The sequence below is a fragment of the Callithrix jacchus genome, chromosome 1 (assembly GCF_049354715.1).
Source record: "Callithrix jacchus isolate 240 chromosome 1, calJac240_pri, whole genome shotgun sequence".
Lineage (NCBI taxonomy): Eukaryota > Metazoa > Chordata > Mammalia > Primates > Cebidae > Callithrix > Callithrix jacchus.
The window spans coordinates 192,813,627-192,835,599 of NC_133502.1; the positions used below are offsets into that span (position 1 = coordinate 192,813,627).

At 43.6% G+C, this 21,973-nt stretch overlaps 2 protein-coding genes across 47 annotated transcripts in view; one reads left to right on the top strand and one right to left on the bottom strand.

Annotated features, from left to right (window-relative positions):
- LOC100392935 (calcineurin-binding protein cabin-1) overlaps positions 1–20,948 on the bottom strand; it is a 48,482-nt gene extending 27,534 nt beyond the window's left edge. For 11 of the 31 annotated variants that reach the window (XR_013521507.1, XR_004745542.3, XR_013521494.1 and 8 more), the window contains exons 1-4: positions 20,534–20,948; positions 20,296–20,392; positions 2,612–2,689; positions 1,986–2,078 (exon numbers count right to left, since the gene is read on the bottom strand). Coding sequence is in view for 8 of the 31 variants with exons in the window: in XM_078335645.1 (XP_078191771.1) it covers positions 1,986–2,078; positions 2,612–2,614 (96 nt within the window). In the remaining 23 variants the exon portion in view is untranslated. Of the gene's footprint in view, positions 1–784; positions 866–1,985; positions 2,079–2,611; positions 2,690–18,767; positions 18,884–20,295; positions 20,393–20,533 lie in introns of all 31 variants that reach the window. The other 20 variants (XR_013521506.1, XR_013521504.1, XR_013521493.1 and 17 more) reach the window with 6 other exon arrangements.
- LOC128929690 (uncharacterized) overlaps positions 1–21,973 on the top strand; it is a 42,828-nt gene that overhangs the window by 15,492 nt on the left and 5,363 nt on the right. For 13 of the 16 annotated variants that reach the window (XR_013521526.1, XR_013521530.1, XR_013521533.1 and 10 more), the window contains exon 6: positions 5,094–21,830. The gene's annotated coding sequence lies outside the window, so the exon portion shown is untranslated. Of the gene's footprint in view, positions 1–2,414; positions 3,736–5,093; positions 21,831–21,973 lie in introns of those variants that run through there. The other 3 variants (XM_078335728.1, XM_078335725.1, XM_078335731.1) reach the window with 2 other exon arrangements.

Below are 21,973 nucleotides of genomic sequence, written 5' to 3' on the forward strand. Positions count from 1 at the left end.
TTTAGCCCAGCTGAACAGAAGTATGGGTATCCTGGCACTCAATGCTTGCAACTGGCATCGGAAGTGAGGGCAGTTTTGTGCTAATGAGCTGTTAGCACTATGGAGTCTGTCACTAACTCTAGGTAGCTAGTGTCAGAACTGAATTGTAGGACACCCAGTTGGTATATGAAGAGTTGGAAAATTGGTTGGTATGGAAGGAAAATACCACCAATATATGATGTCAGAAGTGCTGTGGGTGAAAAATTCAGTGTGAATGGTTTCCATTGCAGGCCAGGCACAGCAGCTCACATCTGTAATCCCAGCACTTTAAGAAACCAAGGTGTGAACTGAGGAGTTCACAACCCACCTGGGCCACATAGAGAGATGCCCCTCTCTACAAAAAATTTAAAAATCAGCTGAGCATGGTGGCCTGTGTCTGTAGTCCTAAGCTATTCAGAAGGCTGAGGCAGGAAGACTGCTTGAGCCCAGGAGTTAGAGGTTACAATGAGCTGTGACCATGCCACTACACTACAGCCTGGGTAACGGAGTGTAAATAAGCAAACAAACAACAACAACAGAAACTACCACAAACACAAAACTGGTTTCAGGCTGGACGTGGTGGCTCAAGCCTGTAATCCCAGCACTTTGGGAGGCCAAGGCGGGTAGATCACGAGGTCAAGAGATTGAGACCATCCTGGTCAACATGGTGAAACCTCGTCTCTACTAAAAATACAAAAAATTAGCTGGGCATGGTGGCGCGTGCCTGTAATCCCAGCTACTCAGGAGGCTGAGGCAGGAGACTTGCCTGAACCCAGGAGGTGGACGTTGTGGTGAGCCGAGATCATGCCATTGCACTCCAGCCTGGGTAACAAGAGCGAAACTCCGCCTAAAAAAAAAAACTGGTTTCAATTGTTTTTTCTTTCTTTCTTTTTTTTTCTTGAGACATAGTCTCACTCTGTCACCCAGGCTGGAGTGCAGTGGCATGATCTCAGCTCACGCAACCTCCACCTCTCAGGTTCAAACTATTCTCCTGCCTCAGCCTCCCTAGTAGCTGGGACTACAGCCATGAGCTACCTTACCCAGCTAAGGTTTGTACTTTGAATAGAGATGGGGTTTCACCATGTTGGCCAGGCTGGTCTTAAACTCCTGACCTCAAGTGATCCACCCACCTCAGCCTCCCAAAGTGCTGGGAGGCTGAGTGCCTGGCCTGGTTTCCACTGTTTTCTACTCACCACTCTGCCATAGCCTGATCATTGCCTAGGGAGGATGACAACCTCCCGTGGGAGGGAGGTGGCATTGGGTGGGTCGAGCCTCACTGACATGCCTTACAGACTAGGGACAGGTGACTAGTAGACTTCTGAGACAGCTCTGGAACTGTCCTGATTTCTACCATAAAATGCAGGGGGTATGAGGGAGGAAGCATATGTTTATTTCAGGGAAAACACAGGCAGGAGCAAACCCTTGTTACACTTGAATAGGACAAGGGTATAGAGATGAATGGATGGAAAGAAAGAAGACTGAAATGGAAGAGATGCCAGGCCTCATGGGAAAGAGGAGTGACCAGCAATCTCTAGGGAGTTATGGTTGGACCTGGCTCTCTCACTGACCTGGAGGGTGATCGCAGTCTAGGCTGCTCCCCTCAAGAGTCTCATCACACTGTAAAGTGAGGGCAATACACTAGGGAATCTCGAAGCACCATCTGCCATTAATATTCTGCCATTCCCTGGGTATCTCAACTCCCAAGGCCTACACAAAAAATGGGCTACATGGAAGTGGGCCTGGGGGCTAAACTGGCTTTCATATACACTGACAGAATAAATAGAATTTCTCCTCAATATGATCATCTCCTAAGTAAAACAGGTTTAACAGGAGATGGGAGCTAGCCATTTTTCAAAACGGAATTTCCCCCTAAAACCCCACTAAGGAGATGTCTAAATTCATTTAAAATGAGGTTCCATCTATAGAAATTAGAAGGTACCTGCAGAGGAAGACATTGCATTACATACCTGAGCCTCCTTTGTCTGGGTTTTGTGACTTTTAAAGCTTCCTTCATGATCATCCTCAACGGTGGAGCTGGCATTTAAGGCTGCAATTCGAATCTAGAAACAGGGATTTGGTGGAAGAGACAAGATGCTTTGAGATGTCACTCATCTCTTCAAACATCAACAGATGAATACAATTCTGCTCCAGCATATAATCTATTCTACCTTGAAAAGCTATGGCCTCCTCAGATGTGGGGAATGAACAAAAAATCATCATCTGAAGAAAAAAAATGAGGGGAGGGTTATGCTAATCTGTGCAGAAAGTGTGTCCTGGGTACTGTCCACTGCAAAAGCAACAGACACTGGGGATACCCCAGAAACAGTTCAACACAGTGGAAGACCCAGGTAATGGAACAACAGATTTCAACAAAACATGTAACTTTGTCTTTCCAGCAACTCTGACAAGGTCCTGCAAGCCACTTCAACCACCAGGCAAGCACTCACACCCTCAAAAATGCCAACAGCCCTCCTGGGAGGAAGGCTGCGCCATAAGAGCCTTCAGAGTCTACCAGGAAAATGCCCCTTGCCCCCAGGAGTAAAGCAACAGAAGAACCCTGTTGTCCGCAAAATAGGCAGGCATCAGTCCTTACCATATTCAGAGAGATTCAGCACTGCCACACAGCATCACTTCTCAACACTGGTAAAGGTTGCCCCAGTCCAAAACTCTCCTAGAAGGGAAATAGGACAACTAAGATAAGGCTTAAGAAGAGCCAGGAAGGTCACAGTGCTGAGGTCCACCAGGAAACAGTCCTTCCCTGAGCTCTGTGCACATAGTCCAGTGAATAGCTGCCTTGGTCTATTACACAAGGAGCTTCTTGGTATAGCATTCATCCTCACCATAGCGTTCATCATTGCCTGTCAATGCACCAGGTGCCAGGCACACAAAAGTGTGCCTCACCATAGCTCCTTGGTATAGCATTCATCCTCACCATAGCATTCATCATTGCCGGGCAATGCACCAGGTGCCAGGCACACAGAAGTGTGAGAACAATCCCTGCCCCCAGGGATCACTGCAAGCAGAGGTAATAAACCTATTATTTTTTTCAAAAGCTGAATGATATGAAAAGAAACACAGGCAACATCTTAAGGCAGAAAAGAACAATTCATTCAAAGGGATTAAGGAAGGCAAAGGAGTAAGTTATTGCATTAAGCCTTGAAGAATGGAATACACTGCAGCGGAAGACAATGAAGCAAAGAGGCAAGGAGAACACGGTGTGATGGGAAAACTAGGAGACTAGGCGTTAGAGCAGGGATGTGCGTGGAGGATGGAGGTAGTTGAGGGCCAAGCGACAACACAGAGGCCATGAACTTTATCTGCAGGCAACAGGGAACAAAAGGGTACTTTAGGGAGAAAAAGAGTGTTTTGCCAATGTTTTCAAAAGATAATAGAAAAATAATTAGAGGTAGGCAGACCAGTTTGAAGGCTGCAAAAGATGATACGATTGGCAAGGATGTGGAGATTTAGAATCTCATGCAGTGCTCCTGGGAATGTAAACTGGTACACTGGAAAACAGTCTGCTAGTTCCTCTAAATGTTAAACCGAGCTAGCATATGACCAGGGAATTCCACTCCTATGTGTATCTTCCCAAGAGAAATGAAAACATGTCCACACCAAAACTTGTTCATGAATGTTCACAGAGGCATTATTTCTAAAAGTTAAAAGGTGGAAACATCCTAAATGTCCATCGACTGACAAATAAATAAATAAAATGAAGTATGTCCATATAAGGGAGTATTTATTATTCAGTCAAAAAGGAATAAAGTTCTGATACATGCTACAACATGGAAGAACCTTGAAAATATTATGCTAAATGAAAGAAGTCATACACAAGAGCATATATTGTCTGACTTCAATTATATGAAATGTCCAGAACAGACCAATCTATGGTTTAGTGCAGGGGTCCCCAACGCCTAGGCCACGGACCATTACTGGTTAGGAATCGAGCCACAGAACAGGAGATGATTGGCAGGTGAGCAAGCATTACTGCCTGAGCTCTGCCTCCTGTCAGATCAGCGGCAGCATTAGATTCTCACAGGAGTACAAAGCCTATTGTGAACTGCGCATGTAAGGGATCTGAGTTGTGCGCTCCTTATGAGAATCTAACTAATGCCTGATGTTGTGAAGTGGAACAGTGTCAAACAGAAATTATCCCCACCCTCTGCCCTGGTCTATGGAAAAACTGTCTTCCAAGAAACCAGTTCCTGATACCAAACAGATGGGGAATGCTGATTTAATGGGCTTGGGGAGAAGGACAATTGGGGAATGACTACAAATGGGTTTAGGGTTTCTTTCCGGCATGACAAAAATGTTCTAAAATTGATAATGGTGGTGTGACACAACTCTGTTAATATACTAAAAACCACTGAATTTGTATACTTCAGGTGAACTACATGGAATGTAAATTATAAAGTTCTTATTTTTAAAAAGACGCCATCCCAGATGGACCCATGACAGCAGGGATGAAGGGGAGTCCCACTAGGAGGTAGACTTACAGGACCTGATACCTAGGAAGCTGGCCCTAGGAACTGAGATGGGGATAGGAACACTACCAAATAAGTAGGGAGGGCAGGAGGAGGAGCTGTTAAAAGTCCCACCTGAGAGGCTGGCAGAAGGTCCTGGAAGGGCCCAGCAGGCAGTGGGATAAGCCTTAGACAGACAGACTGACACATGCTCCACTTTTATTGATTAAAATAACTGCTACTGGCTAGACACTGTGGCTGATGTAATCCCAGCACTTTGAGAGGCTGAGGCGGAAGGACTGCTTGAGCCCAGGAGTTTGAGACCAGCCTGGGCAATAAGGTAAGACCCTGTCTCTATTAAAAATAATAATAAATAAAAAATGACTGCTACTGTCACCAGTGCTTACAGCAATGACTTCCAGCACAGGCTTCCACAATAGGCTCTGAGTTCTCCTAGGGTTCTTGCAAGGAAGGAAGTACTTTCTCAGACAAAGAAGACTCAAACCTTTCCTAGACTGATAGCTGTTTTATCTCCTGGGTTCCACATTTAGAAAAAAAATACTGCTAATCAGAAGTTTTGAAACTGCAGTTTTTCTTCTGTTTTTGTTCCAGGTTCTTTGACACGGAGTCTCGCTCTGTCGCCCAGGTTGGAGTGCAGTGGCACAATCTCAGCTCACTGGAACCTCCGCCTCCCCAATTCTCCTGCCTCAGCCTCCTGAGTAGATGGGATTACAGGCACGCGCCACCATGCCCAGCTAATTTTTTGTATTTTTAGTAGAGATGGGGTTTTACCATGTTGACCAGGCTGGTCTCAAACTCCTGACCTCAGGTGACCCAGCCTCCCAAAGTGTTGGGATTACAGGCGTGAGCCACCATGCCTGGCCAGAAACCACAGCTTGATCATAAGCTATGCCAAGATGGACACTGGTACCACTATACAATATATATATAAAAGTAGAAACTATAGCATTAAAACCCTGCATTTGGGTTGTTATCAAAGCAAAATGAAACCAGAAAATAACAAGTATTGGTGAGGACATGGAGAAAATGGAGTCTTTATACATTGCTGGTGAGAATGTAAAATGGTGTGGCTACTGTGGAAAAGGATGTGTCAGTTCCTCAAAAAAATAAACACAGAATTACAACATGACCCAGAAATTCCACATCTGGCTACATACAGACACAAAAGAACAAATATTGCATGATTCCACTTACAGGTGGAAAACAGAACAGGCAAATTCATACAGACAGAAAGTAGAATGGTGGTTGCCAGAGCCCGGGGGAGACAGCAATGGAGAGTTACTGTGTAATGGATACAGAGTGTCGATTTTACAAGATGAAGAGTTCTGGAGATGGATGGTGGTGATGGTAACACAACAATGTGAATGTACTTAATACCAACGAGCTGAAAACTTAAAAAATGAGCAAAATTGTAAAATTTTTTTGCATATTTTATAATTTCTTTTAATATCCAGAAGTAAACAATCAATAGAATAGTTTCCAAGTAGGATCAAAGTTGAACTTGTTTTCAAAACACAAAGACATTACTCCAAATAAAGTCTCTGCTACGCTCTGGTCATCCTCAAGGCTGGGCTGACAGCCCATGGCCAGATCACAGCTCAAGCCACTCCCTGATGACTCCCAGTAAGCAAAACTTATAGCCCCAGAGGCCAGTTATGGAGCCCACTGGAAATTAGAAGAGGTGGGGGAGCCTCTCAAACCCCCACTTCACAGTCACTCTCTTCTCCTCACCCATTGGGATCTGTGCACTGAATCCCAAATCACCTCTAATCCTATTGAACATCATATAGCCTCCATCAGAACTGCTTCCTTCACTTACCCAGCAGTCACTCAATAACTACCCGTTGGTCGATTTTATTTTTCACCACTATCCGACTGTAAAACTCAGCTGTCCTACCTAGACCTGGGGTTTTAAGAAGGAAAAATAAAAAACACTGGATTTGGAATAGGAAGATTTCAGAGCATGGTTGAGTTGTGTCTCTGATTCCTGATACCTCGACCCTTTACCATCCTTGGTGTCCTTATGTATAAAATGGCAACAGTAGCTTGACTAGCCTGGAGCTCCTCTGAACAGAGACAAGCAGACTCAGCTGGTATTCCCGTGTGTCACACCCACACTGACTTCTCCTGCTCCCTGCCACCCCACAGAAGCAGGAGAAAAGTCAGACAGTGGCACTCCTGCCAAGCCACAGGCATTCCAATCCACTTTCTGCAGGACAGGTGCTAGCACCAAGTCATGGCCAGTCTTCTAGATGCCAGCTGGATCTTCCTGAGGAAAAACAAGGGAGGGGCCCACAAATGGCTGAAGGATCAGGTCGCTGTGTGGCAATGGCAGGGTCCACGTGCATGGGTGGGAGAACATCAATACAGCCATCATGCCGAAGCCAACCTATTTCATAAGGAAGAAAGTTCATCTGCTTCCTAAGTAACACCTCGAAGGAAAGCATCCAACCATGACCAGAATGGTGCCGGGGGGCCTATGCCTTCTCCTGCGGCATATGCTTCTTTGCCTCCAGGACCATGGTGAGTGCAAGTCAAATCTCAGAGCTGACAGGAGACGGCCTCTCAGGACAGATGAATGACCAAATAACTAGGCAAGTCAGAGGAAAAAAAAAACAACAGTGAGCTTCAAATCCAGAGCAGGGTTTCTGGCCCTATGTGCTGTCTGAGTCCCTGCCCCAGCCCAATCCCTCCCACCTCCTCCGTAAGGAAGGCACCTGGATTTCCTGAAGCAACAGCTCCCTGAGTACCATGATCAGCAGGGCCCAAACACCCTGAAAGAGTCCACAGTGCAGGAGAAGAAACAAATTTCCAAATTGCTTTTTTAAAAAAATTATTTTCAATATTGTTCTATGTTAAAACTCAAGTCAACTCTCCCCGTTGTAAGGGTACCTGTGCTGGCTTTAACATAATCTAAAAACAGCAGTACTTGGCACCTCTCCAACTCTCCAGCCCATCCCAGACATGTACAAAGCACATTCACATTATCTCACTTGAATTTAATGCAGCCTTACAAAATAGGCATTATCACCTCCATTTTCCAGATTAGGAAACCCAGGCTTAGAGAGACTAGCTGACCTGCCCAAAGACACAGTGCTAGAAAGAAACAAAAATAGGACTCAAAGCCCAGCACTCTTTTCTAGCACAGCAAAAAGTGACATGCCTTGGCAAAGAGTCTCCTGCCTGTCCCTGGACATACACAGCTGTGAGCTATTACACTTCAGCTAAGAGCGACAACTGATGCCCTGCAAGGGCTCCTAACAGGTTTGCTGAGGGCGATAGAATAAGTCATATTCGCTCAAGCTGTTGGACTATCACTTATGCATCATCAACAACATTCCATAAAACAGAAAACAAAATTTCCAATTCTCTAATAAAAGTACTAGCAAAAAGCTATTCAATGCCTAAGTATTATACACTAATCAAAAATTCCCAAAGACCAGCTTCCATTTTATAGGGAGGCACCTCAGGCTTGCCACATTAGGTGATTTGCCTCAGGTTGCCCAGCTGGTCTGCAGCAGAACCCAAGCTTTAAGCTGGGCACTGCTTTTCAATAGAAGTCAGGAGGACTGGGCACAGACACATACTGGAACCGAGGCATACTCGTGGATATCCAGTTTTACCATCTATACAACATTTCATCCAGGAGAGCCTAAAAATGATTCCCACACAGACTCATCATGTACGTTAGGCCCATGAGACCAGCATCCCTTCTGCCCACTGCCTCCTAATTCCACTCCATCATTACCACTCTTCCTCAGCTCCCCAAAAATTTCCAGTAGCAAAACTAAGAAGCCAGAATAATGGACACAGTGGGAAGGCTGTGGGAGCTTTGAGCATGTACAGTATAATCCTCTTTACTAGCAACTACCATCTTTTTTTTGCAACAGGGTCTCACTCTGTTGCCCAGGCTGGAGTACAGTGGCACAGTCTCAGCTCAGCTCACTGTAGCCTCAACCTCTCTTGGGCTCAGGCAATCTTCCCATCTCAGCCTCATGAGGAGCAGGGACTACAGGCTCATGGTACCACGTCTGACTAAGTTTTTAATTGTTTTTCTTGTAGAGACAGGGTCTCACTATGTTGTCCAGGTTGGTCTTGAACTCCTGGGCTCAAGTGCCTTGGCCTCCCAAAATGCTATGATTACAGGCACAAGCCACCATACCTGGCCTAGTAACTACTATCTTAAAACTGGCCTTGAGTTTTGTGTTTGAGACAGTCACCCTCTGTCACCAGGCTGAAATGCAGTGGCATGATCTTGGCTCACTGCAACCTCCACCTCCTGGGTTAAAGTGATTTTCATGTCTCATCCTCCCGAGTAACTAGGATTACAGGCGCACTCCACCACACCCTGGTAATTTTTGTATTGTATTTTTAGTAGAGACAGGATTTCGCCATGTTAGCCAGGCTGGTATCAAACTCCTGGCCTCAAGTGATCCACCTCCCTCAGCCTCCCAAAATGCTGTTACAGGTATGAGCCACTGCACCTGGCCTTGAGTTTTAAATATCATAACATGCAATAATTTTTTCCTAAAAATAAAACACATCTTTTAAAAACTAAAACTCTAACATTGATTTGACACAGCAAAAGATGATTCTTTCTAAATGTCCCCTCTACACACCCTCACCTCTTCAATAGAATCACCCTGCCTCTGGGTCTGTCCCTCTAACTAGCCTTGTAAACTTCTCAAAGGCAGCAGTCCTGTCCTATAGATAAATAGGTGAGGAGTATTTTGTATCACCATATCTGGTTCTAAATCCCATGAAGGAAGACACATGAGTAGATGAGTAGTTTCTAGACAGCTCAACTGTTACTCAGTCAAACCCTCCACACAGGGAGAAGTATCACAAGTCAAGCAGAAAACAAAGAGCTTCCCGTGCAGGACAAATGTGCACCCTCATTTTAGAGATAAGAAAGCTGAGCCCTGTAACCATATTCCTAAGGATGGAATAGTCATAGAACTGCACCACTCCATAACAAAGACAAAACAAGGGCTGGAAAAAAACAACTAGAGGACAGTACACATTTAACTTTTCAGTCAAATCTTTCTTCATGACCAGCATCCATCATTCACAGGATGACCTTTGAAGGACAGCGCAAGCTTCAGAGGTACCTCAGTGCAGAGGCAGCCTACAGAGATATGGCTCAGTGACGGCTTTGTTAACACCATGGACAGGAGCACTCCCATACAAGGAGGAGCACTCCCATCGCAGCTCAAATAGGACTTCATCAGTCCCAGTTTTTTTTGGCACGTTTCATTTTTCTGTGCTTTGCTTTATTGAGCTTCACAGGTACTGTTTTTGATGAACTGAAAGTCTGTGGCAACCCTCTGTCGAGAAAGTTAAGTGTTATTTTTCCAAGAGCATGTGCTTACTTTGCTTACTTTGTGTTTCTGTGTCAGCATTTTTTAGCAATAAAGCATTTCTTAACTAAGGTATGCACATTTTGTAAGATATAATGCTGCTGCACACTTAATAGACTACAGTACAGTATAAACATTAACTTTTATGTGTACCGGGAAACCAAAAAATTTGTGGGACTTGCTTTACTGTGATAGTCACTTTATTGCAGTGGTCTGGAACCAAACCCACAATGTCTCTGAAACATGCCTGTAATGATTGAAAAAAAAACCTGCCAGTGGACCCAAAATAGAAGAAACCTCCTCAATCTGTACCTTAGTAAATTTTGTGCTGCTATAACAGAATACCTGAGACTGGGTAATTTACAAAGAACAAAAATGTATTGGCTCACAGTCCTAGAAACTGAGGAGTCAAAGAACACGGCGCCAGTGCCAGTACCTAGCAAAGGCCTTACTGCATCACTGCATGGTGGAAGGTAGAAGGGTAAGCGAACATGACAAAGCAAAAGGGGGATAAGCTCACTTCTGTAACAAGCCCACTCTTGTTCAGTGAACCTATTCCCACAATGACACCATTAACTCACTTACCAAGGCAGAGCCCTCATAACCTAATCAACTCTTGAGTCTCACTTGTCAACATTGTTGCATTGGGAATTATGCTTCCTACATATAAACTGTGGGGGATACTTCAAACCATAGCAATCCCACAAAAGGTATTTACAAAAAACCTACAGCTAACTTCCCTCCAAGATCAAGAAACAAGGCAAGGATATCCACTGTCATCTGTCCTATGCCACAATATACTGGAAGCTCTAGCTACCACAGTAAGGCAAGAAAAAGAAATAAGTAGAGATTACAAAGAGAAAAAAATGAAACTGTCCCTTTTCACAGATGGCATGATTGCCCTTCATAGAAAATCTCAAGGAATCTAGAAAATAAAGCCCTAGGCCAGGCGTGGTAGCTCATGCCTGTAATCCTAGCACTTTGGGAGGCCGAGGTGGGTGGATCACCTGAGGTCAGGAGTTCAAGACCAGCCTGGCCATCATGGTGAAACCCCATCTTAAAAAAAGAAAATAAAGACCTAGAACTTTTAAGTGTGTTTAGCAAGTCATAGGGTACAGGTCAACACATAAAAAGTAATTGTATTTCTTTCTGCATATTAGCAATAAACACTAGATATCAAAATTGAAAAAATAATATCATTTATAATAGCTCCAAAAATTATGTATAAATATAATAAAATGTGTATAAAGTCTATATTCTGAATCCTAGAAAACAGTGATGAAAGAACTCAAAATAGACCTACATAAATGGAAATGAACTAGAAGATTCAATATAGTAAAAACCTCAATTTTCCCCAAACAGACCTAGATTTAGTCCAATTCCAACAAAAATCACAGAAGGGTCTTTTGTGATTATAGATAAACTGACAGAAAGATTTAATGGAAGGCCAGAAAGGTACTAGAATTACCCCATTTTAAAAATCATAATAATATCGGAGGAATCACACTACACAATTTTAAAACTTACAATAAAGCTGTAATAACCAAGGTAGCATAGTCTTGAAGGAACAGACATAAATCAATGAAACAAAATACAGAGTCCATAAGAATTCAAATGAACATGGCCAATTTATTACTGACTACAGTGCAAAGGCAATTCAATGCAGAACTGCCTGGAACAAATGGCTCTGGAACATCCATATGCAAAAAGCAAAAAGAAAAAGAACCTTGACCAAAAATTCACATCTAATACAAAAATGACTCAAAATGGATCATTTCTAAACATAAAATACAAAACAAACACAGGAGAAAATTCTGGAAACCTAGGGTTAGACAAGACTTCAGACAACACACAGAAAAACACAATCCATAAGCAAAAGTTTGATAAACTGGACTTCCAAATTTAAAAACTTTCTTTACAAAAGACACCACTACAAGAATGAAAAGGTCAATCCTTGCACCAAACAACCAGTGAACTAGGAAAATAATTATCAAAATCTACCATTTCAAACTCTGGAACCTGGCCAGGCATGGGTTCACACCTATAATCCCAAGGCAGGATAAACTGCTTGAGCCTAGGAGTTTGAGACCAGCCTGGACAACATAGTGAGACCCCATCTCTACAAAACATAAAAAAAAAAAAATTAGGTCAGGCACAGTGGCTCAAGTCTATAATCCTAGCACTTTGAGAGATGGAGGTGAGTGGATCACCTGAACTCAGGAGTTCAAGATCAGCCTGGGCAACACAATGAAAACTTGTCTCTATAAAAAAATACAAAAAAAATTAGCTGGGCATGGAGGTATGCACCTATTGTCCCAGCTACTTGGGGGGCTGAAGTGGGAAGATCACTTAAGTCCGTGAGGTTGAGGCTGCAGTGAGCTGAGATAGTGCCACTGCTGCAGTGAGCCGAGATTGTGCCTGGGTGACAGAGTGACACCCTGTCTCAAAAAAATAAATTAGCTGAGCATGGTGGCACATACCTGTAGTCCCAGCTACTTGGGAGGCTGAGGTGGGAGGATAACTTAAGCCTGGGAGGTCGAGGCTACAGTGAGCTGAGATTGTACCACTGCACTTCACCCTGACAGACCAAGTGAGACCCTGTCTCAAGCAAAGCAAAACAAAACAAAGAGACTCTGCAACCTGACCAAACACTTACAACAACCAGCAGAGTATTTGATAAACAGAGGCTGCTAATATTTGGTAAAAGAATAACTTGCTCGACTCAGCTACCATCCCCCATTCCTCAGCCCCATAACTCATAGCTCCAGGGACAGCAGCCCATGTTCCTAAACTGGCTGGCTGGTTCCAGAGTGAGCGAGCAGTGGAAACTATCCTACAAAAACGTGGGTTGTGCACTTTCGTTGGTCTGGCAGATCCCTGTAGAACTGGTATATACTTGCCTCGGTTTTGGCCTTCTCAGGCTACAGATGATTTCACAGGTGGCTTCTATTAGAAAATTTAAAGAGATGGAACACCTTTCCCCCTTTCTGAGCCGAACACCTGTAATCTCAGCACTTTGGGAGGCCAAGGTGGGCAGATCACGAGGTCAGGAGATCGATACCATCTTGGCCAACATGGTGAAACCCTGTCTCTACTAAAAAGCTCTGCCTCAGTTTCCCAAGTAGCTAGTATTACAGGCACATGCCACCACACCCAGCTATTTTTTGTAATTTTAGTAGAGATGGGATTTCACCATGTTGGCCAGGCTGGTCTCAAACTTCTGACCTCAGGTGATCCGCCCACCTTGGCCTCCCAAAGTGCTGGGATTACAGGTGTGAGTCACCATGCCTAGCCAGCATATTCTTGACTGTCATATCATCAGTGAAAATTGTGCCTTTGTTACATTTAATTCTTTTGGGTTAACCAAAATTAGCCAAGTGTAGTAGCACATGCCTGTAGTCCCTGCTACTTAGGAGGCTAAGGCAGGAGAATTGCTTGAACCCAGTAGGCGGAGGCTGCAGTGACCTGAGATTTCGCCACTGCACTCCAGCCTGGGGTGACGGAGAGACACTTCATCTAAAAAAAAAAAGAGAATATGCCCCAATCCAGCAACCAACATAAAGCAGCAAAACCCAAAGGAAATGCAAAGACATAAATAGTAATACCCTAAAAATTTGAGACTTCACATCAATCTCAAAACAAGACAAATAACACACCAAGTATGGCAGTGAGCATCTGTAATTTCAGCTATTCAGGAGGCTGAAGCCCAGAAGTTAAATCCAGACTGGGAAACATAGCAAGACTCTGTCTCTTAAAAAATAAATTAAAAAAAATTTTTTTTTAAAGACAAATTGGACGGATGCTGTGGCTCATGCCTGTAATCCCAACACTTTGGGAGGCCGAGGCAGGAAGATGGCTTGAGCCCAAGAGTTCGAGCCTCGCCTGGGCAACAGAGCGAGACCCTGTCTCTACAAAACAATTTTAAAATGATGGCCAGGCTTGGTGGCTCATGCCTGTAATCCCAGCACGGTGGGAGGATCCTTTGAGTCCAGGAGCTAGAGACCACCCTGGGCAAGACAGTGAGACCCCCCCCCCCTCAAAATCTCTAAAATAAATAAAATAAAAATTAGCCAGGCATGGTGGCATGCACCTGTAGTCCCAGCTACTGGGGAGACTGAAGTGGGAGGATCACTTAAAACCAGGAGTTCAATGCTGCAGTGAGCCAGGCCACTGCACTCCAGCCTTGGATACAGAGTGAGACCTTGCCTCAAAAAAAAAAAAAAGAAAAGAAAAAGACAAATCAAGTGGAGAAAAAAATAAGTAAGGGGATAGACGATCGATCTAGACAACATAATACAGGAGACTCTGTAGATGTATATCAAACTTCACACCTTGATGACAGAAACATTCACAGTACATTCACAAAAAAACTGTTCATGTATTAGGTCACAAAGAAAACACTTTCCATCAAGTAAAGATACTAAAAACAACACTTCCCAATCATAATGCTTAAAACTAGAAATTTACTAACACAGCCGTTACACACCTAGAAGAAAGGTGTGTCTACATAAAAATTGAAGAATCTCCTCACAATTTCCAGATAAAAGGAAATGCAATGAAAAATTTAGAGAAATTTAAAGAAATACTAACAGCCAGGCATGGCGGCTCATGACTGTAATCTGCCTGTAATCCCAGCACTTTGGGAGGCCAAGGCAGGAGGATCACCTGAGTCTAGGAGTTCCAGACCAGTCTGGGCAACACAGGGAGATCTCATCTCTACAAAATACTTAAAAATTAGCTGGGTGTAGGGGCACATGCCTGTAATCCCAGCTCCTTGGGAGGCTGCGGCAGGAGGATCATTTGAGCCTGAGAGGTTGAAGCAGCAGTGAACAGTAATTGCACCACTGTACTCTGGCCTGGGTGACGATCCTGTGAGACCCTGTATCAAAAATAAAAAAATAAAAAATAGCACAGGCATGGTGGCTCACGCCTGTAATCCCAGCACTTTAAGAGGCCAAGGCAGATGGATCACGAGGTCAAGAGATTGCAACCATCCTAGCTAACATGGTGAAACCCCATCTCTACTAAAAACACAAAAATTAGTCAGAAGTGGTAGCACGCGCCTGTAGTCCCAGCTATTCAGGAGGCTGAGGCAGAAGAATCGCTTCAATCTGGGAGGTGGAGGTTGCAGTGAGCCAAGATTACACCACTGCACTCAGCCTGGTGACAAAACAAGATTCTGCCTCAAAAATATAAATAAAATAAAAAATAGGTATTAATAAAAACACACACCACATATGAAAACACAATGCAATCATCTAGGGGAAAAATAATTATATGATTATCTCCATAGAAGAGAAAGTCTGACAAAATTCAACATCCATTCATAATAAAAAATACTCAAGAAAATAGAAATTGAAAGATATTTTATAAATACGGTAATACAAATATACCTTAGTCCTAAAGCCAAAATCTTATTTTGTGATCAAACACTAGAGGCATGTCCATTAATATCAAGAGCAAAGCAAAGATGTCTACTATCTCTGCTACTATCCACCACTGTACTATGAATATTAGCCAGTGAAATTAGTAAAGAGAAATCAATTAGAGGTTAAAAAAAAAAAAGGGTAAAGAAAAAAATACCACTTTGATTTGCAGTAGCTCTGAAGGTCTATGACAAAAAAAAAAAAAAAAAAAAAATACCACTAATTGCAGATAATACAATATATTACCTGGAAAACCCAAAATCAGTGATAAAATTTATTCAATAATAACTCAGTGTGCTGGGCACAGTGGCTCAGGTCTGTAATCCCAGTACTCTGGAAGGCCTAGGTGGATAGATTACTTGAGGTCAGCAGTTTGAGACCACTCTGGCCAACATGGTGAAACCCTGTCTCTACCAAAAGTACAAAAATTAGCCGGGCATGGTGGTGGGCATCTGTAATCCTAGCTACTTGGGAGGCTGAGGCAGGAGAATCACTTGAATCTGGAAGGTGGAGGTTGCAGTGAGCCGAGATTGTGCCACTGCACTCCACCCTGGGCGACAGAGCGGGACTCCTTTTCAAAACAACAACAAAAAACTAAACAAAAACACTCAGTGAAGCTGCACAATATGAGATTAATAAATAAAAATCAATAGCCTTCATATATACAAACCATAAAAGAAAACATTATGGTAGAGAAAAATCCCATTCGAAATAACAACAAGGTAATTAAATACTTAAAAATAAATTAAAACTGTGCAAGAGGCTGGGTGTGGTGGCTCACTCCTGTAATCCTAGCACTTTGGAAGGCTGAGGCAGGTGGATCACCTGAGGTCGGGAGTTCAAGACCAACCTGACCAACATGGAGAAACCCTGTCTCTATTAAAAATAAAAAACTAGCCGGGCATGGTGGCACATGCCTGTAATCCCAGCTACTTGGCAGGCTGAGGCAGGAGAAACGCTTGAACCTGGGAGGCAGAGGTTTCAGTGAGCTGAGATCGTGCCACTGCACTTTAGCTTGGGCAACAGGAACAAAACTCCATCTCAAAAAAAAAAAAAAAAAATGTGCAAGAAAAATTTTAAAACGTTATTAAAAGACACTAAAGTTAACTTGAACAAATGAAATGGCATTCCCTGCTCTTGGACAGAATTCAAAAATATAAAGATGTTAGTTTTCCCCAAGTTAATTTATATATTCAATGCAATCCCAATACAAATACTGACAACATAATAGACAAGATGATACTAAAATTCATATGGAAAAACAAAAATTTAATACTAGGAAAACAATGTAAACAAAAAACTGTAAGGGGGGATAGGCATAAGACATGAAACCATACTATACAAAGCCTTCATAATTAAATCAGCATGGTACTGGTGCATATACAAACAAAAAGATGAGGTCCAGAATTAGACTCAAGTACATATGGAAATAAAAAACATGGAAAAGATGGCATCTCAAATCACTACAGTCAAGATGATCTTTGTACTAAATACTGCTGGAACAGTATTCACTGTTGGAAAAAGATAACTCACAAGAATAAACTTGCAAATGAATTAGAAATCTAAATGATAAAAAATAAAACCATACAGCCAGGTACTGGTGGCTCACATCTGTATCCCAGGACTTTGGGAGGCTGAGGCGGGCAGATCACGAGGTCAAGAGATGGAGAGCATCCTGGCCAACATGGTGAAACCCCAAAATACAAAATTTGGCTGCAACCTCCACATGCTGGGTTCAAGCGATTCTCCTGCTTCGGCTTCCCTAGTAGCTGGGACTATATGCATGTGCCACCATGCCCAGCTAGTTTTTTTTGTATTTTTAGTAGAAATGGGGTTTCACCATGTTGGTCAGGCTGGTCTAATGATCCGCTCACCTCGGCCTCCCAAAGTGCTCAGTACAGGCATGAGCCACCGACCCTGGCCTCAATAAAGATGTTTTTAAAAATGAATGAAGATCTCTATGAACAGATATGGGATGATTTTCAAAACAACCTTTTAACCTATTTGGTTTTTGTTTTTGGAGATGGAATCTCAATTGGTCGCCCAGGCTGAAGGTCAGTGATACAATCTCGGCTCACCGCAACCTCCACTTCCCAGGTTCAAGCGATTTTCCAGCCTCAGTCTCCCAAATAGCTGAGATTACAGGTGCCTACCACCACACCCAGCTAATTTTTGTATTTTTAGTAGAGATAGGATTTCACCATGTTGACTAGGCTGGTCTCAAACTCCTAACCTCAGGCGATCCACCCACCTCAGCCTCCCAAAGTGCTGGGATTATAGGCGTAAGCCACCCCACTCCACCTAAAACATACTATTAACTGAAAAAAGCAAACACAATTATCTATAGCATGTCACCCTTTGTATAAGAAAGAAGAGGATATGAGAAAATACACAACTATAACACGGGGAGAAATGCCAGATGTAGGTGACAGGGGGATGGAGGCAGCAAACCACATTGTCATGTGTGTACCTATGCAACAATCCTGCATAATCTGCACATGTACCCCAGAACCTAAAGTACGATAAAAAAGGAGAAAAAAAAAAGAAAAAATAATTTTAAAAAAAGAAAATACACAGCTATCTTTCACTTGTGCAAAAGAAATATGAGATAATCCAGATACCAAAGTATATACAGGGTATATAGGGAAGGGGTGAAAAGAAGGGGCAAATGGGAACAGGGCACTAGGCATGAGGAGGAAAGTTCTTTCAGTATACCTTTGTGTGTAGCTCTAACTATCAGAAATCAGTCATAATTCATACCCCAAAAATAAACTAAAATCAACTAGGATATAGGGGGAACTCAAAATGAAATACAAACACTAACAATAAACCTAACTATTACAACTAACATGACCACTCTGAAGGGCATGAGGAAGAAAAGAACTAAACTAAGTAACTGTGAAAAACAGTATCTTGACTGGATACTGTGAGGCTGAAGACAAAAAGAACTGTGATTCCAGGGTTGGGACAGAGAAAACACAAGATGAACCTGGAACATCTTTAGGTGTCATAAAGTAAGTGCCCAACAACAACAATAACAAAAAGATGATGGCCAGTTGATAGGCTACAGAAGCCAACCTGAAGGAGACCTTCAACTGAATAGCCAATGCTGGAGCAGTAAGCAACAAAATAATGACAGTGAATTTTAACTCACAGAATACAATGCATATCCATGGCCTACACTAATACAAACAAATAAAAAAAGAGAGAGTGGATAGTTCTTCTTTCAGTGGAACTTGACTTAATAAATAAATGTAGAAGGAAAGAGAAATAATTACCTTCAGGCAAACACCACAAAGAACTGCAGATGGAGGCTAAAGTCTGCGCACAAACTCGTAGAAAACCAAACTTTGCATCCTCTCAAAGTATGTCTCCCAACAGACTCATTAATTAAAAAGGGATACTAAGTTTATGGTGTAGAAATCTGGCAGACACCAAGCAAACAATAGATCAAAATATCACCAGTAATAAAGACATACCAGTATCCTGGACTCCATCTGATGCACTGAGAAAGACACCAAGATAATGCGTCTTTGCGTTATTCTGGCCAACAATGCATAATCTCACCCCAATCATTAGAAAACACTGGATAAACCTTTAAATTGAGAGACATTAGACAAAATAACTGATCGGTAGTCTTTAAAAGCATCAAAGCCAAGGAACACAAGAAAAGTCTAAGGAAGTGTTATGGACCAACGAGAAATAACTAAAATGCAACATGGGTTCTTGGATAGAATCCTGGAATGAAACCGCAACCTTAATTTTAAAAATGGTAACATTCATATCAGTCTGTAATATAGTTAATAATGCTGTACCAACACTAGCTTTCTGTTCTTGATAATTGTATTATAATTATGTAAGATGTTAACATTAGGGAAAGCAGGGTGAGGGACATAAGAGAATGTTTTGTATTGTTGTTGCAATTTTTCTCTAAATCTAAAATTAGCTTAAAAAGCTTAAAAATAAATAACCATGCCAGGCATCGTGGCTCACACCTGTAATCCCAGCAGTTCAGGAGGCTGAGGCAGGCAGATCACCTGAGGTCGGGAGTTCGAGACCAGCCTGAGAAACCCCAGGCTGGAGGTTTTTATAGGATGGAGAAACCCCATCTCTATAAAAAATAAATTAATAAATAACCATTTGGATTATACATTTATCATCTGTAAGCAATGTGAGGATGGTGACCATTTATGTATTGTTCACCACAAACCCAAGAAACTCACTAAAAGGAGCTTTAAAAAAAAATAGCTATTGAAAATCATGAAAAAGAAAATTATCTATTCATTTCTGACTCCCAGCCCAGCAGCTGCGTTTCCTCAGATAGCAGCACATTCAGCAGACTTACTAGTCTAAGCTAATAAGTTATCAAACCTGTTAGAGTATGGTTTCCATGGCCTCAGAACACATGATAAAGGATAGCACATTTTGAACACCTCAGCACCCTGATCCAGAGTGTTAACTGGGGGTGTTTTCTGGCCTGGAAGGTGGGGAGCCTATGTCTTAAACCCAGTTGGCACTGCCCTGGCTGCGGGACTGACATGACACAGATGCCTGTCTCTGGGTCTCAGTCCCCTCATGTATGAGGCTTTGTGCTAGATGAGGTTTCTGCAGGCTAACCAGCCCAGGAGCAAAGAATGGGTTTTACATTGTTTTTAATATTTGGAAAAAAAAATTATGACACATGAAAATTACATAAACAATATATACGATTAAAATTTCGGTCCCCATAATTAACACTTTATTGCAACACAGCCACTCTCTTGTGTATTGTCCTTGGCTGTATCCACACATTGCCACACTTGAGTAGACAGAGTACGCTCCCCGCCAAGGCTAAACTACTATGAACAGTATTATACTCATTATATTTACCCTATAACAATGTAAACATTAATATATTTACAACAAAGTTTGAGGACTGCTGAACGAGACCGTTCTAAGGACATTCTATTTCTAACCACAATAATCACACAGAAGGAACATGGAATCCGACGGTCCCACATTTATTACCTGTACCCAGGTCCTGAAGAGTTCAGTAACTCCCAAAGCCACTTGTGCAGACACCTTGGGAATGTCAGGTGAGTTTCATCTGGCCAGGGCCGGCCTCCTGCGGGGAGGCAGTGAGCAGAATAGTCAAAATTTTCAGTCTGGAGTCGCGCTCACCCACTGGGTGGCTTGTAGCAAGTCATTTCACCTTCCCTCGGCCTCAGTTTCCACCCCTGTAAATGGCACTAATAACGGCACTCACCTCGCAGGGCTGCTGTGAAGGTGAAGCGAAAGTCGCGAGTAAAGGGTTAACGCTGGGCTTTGCATCCAGCAGACAGCAAATCAATGGTGGCTCCTGCAGTTATTGTGAACCACCCCCCAAGGCTGAAACCCATTCTAGGCACCTCAGGGCGGCGGCGAGAGCCTTAAAGAGGCCCGCGAGGCAGCCAGAAAGCCCGGCCTCAGTTTCCCGGACTGTGGCTCTAGAGCTGCCCGCGAAACCCCCAGCGTCCTCACGTGACCCAGCCTCACGCCTGCAGCCCCTCAGACCCGCGCCCCCGGCTCTGCCCGGCGTCGCCCCCAACCCCGGCACACAGCCTTCAATCCAGCCTTCCAGGAGCTCACCAGGCGTCTCCACAGCAACAGCCAGCCCTTCCCGACCACCACGCCAGTCGGCTGAGCACCTGACAATAAGGCGCGCTCCTATTGGCTCCGGTGCCGGCTGCACCAACCAATCAGTGTGGCCACACGCGCCCCTCTCCCGCCCTATCGGACTAGTTCGCCGGGACCCTGCAGACAGCTACCCTTGGAGCGGTGTGTGTCTGTGAAATCTGTGAAATGCGGGAGTGGAGCTTGTTGGTTCCGGATTCCCGCTCTTGGTCCTCGCGTGCTGGAGGCTCAGAGCACCAGCTCTCAGTCGGACTCCCAGCTGCACAGCTGGCGCCCTGAGCAGTCGCTAAATGATGGGCGGTGTATGGTCTTGTAGGCTGACTGACGGCTCCACACGGCTACCCCCGGAAGACCAAGAAAAGAGGAAGATGATCAACCCCTACAGCGCCTAACTCTTCTAACAACAGAAGAACTAACATTCTAATATTGTTTTCTTATTCCGGCCCCAATTGATAAGGCCATTGGACTTTGAAACTGACTTTCGTCAACCTCGTGACTCGAGACCCTGCGACCCCCACCCAGCTTGCAAAAACCCGCCCTAACCTGTAACTTCTGTAACTTTACATTGCTTACCCCAAACCTATAAAACCAACTCCTACCGCACCGCCCTCTGCTGATTCTCTTTCCTGACTCAGCCCACCTGCATCGGGTGACTAAACAGCCTCGCTGCTCACGCAAAGCCTGTTTGGCCGGGGTCGGGGGAGGGGGTCTCTTCATTCAGAGAGCGTTTCAACATTTGGTGCAGAAAACCCGGACAAGGATACTCCTTTGGGGAGACCAGCCCCCTGTCCCCTCTTCCCCCTCTGGGAAGAGACCCACCTGAGACCTCGACACATCAGACCAGCTCAGCAGCTCCCGCTTAGCGTGAGGAACAGCCACCTTCAGATTGGGTAAGCAGTCTCCCCCCATTTCTCTTTTTCCTTTAGAGAAGGGGAACAAGTGTCTCTCTCTCCCTCTCTCTTTTTCTTCAGAGAAGGGGAGACATATCTCTTCCTCTCTCTTTTACTTCAGAGGAGACAAGTCTTTCCCTCTC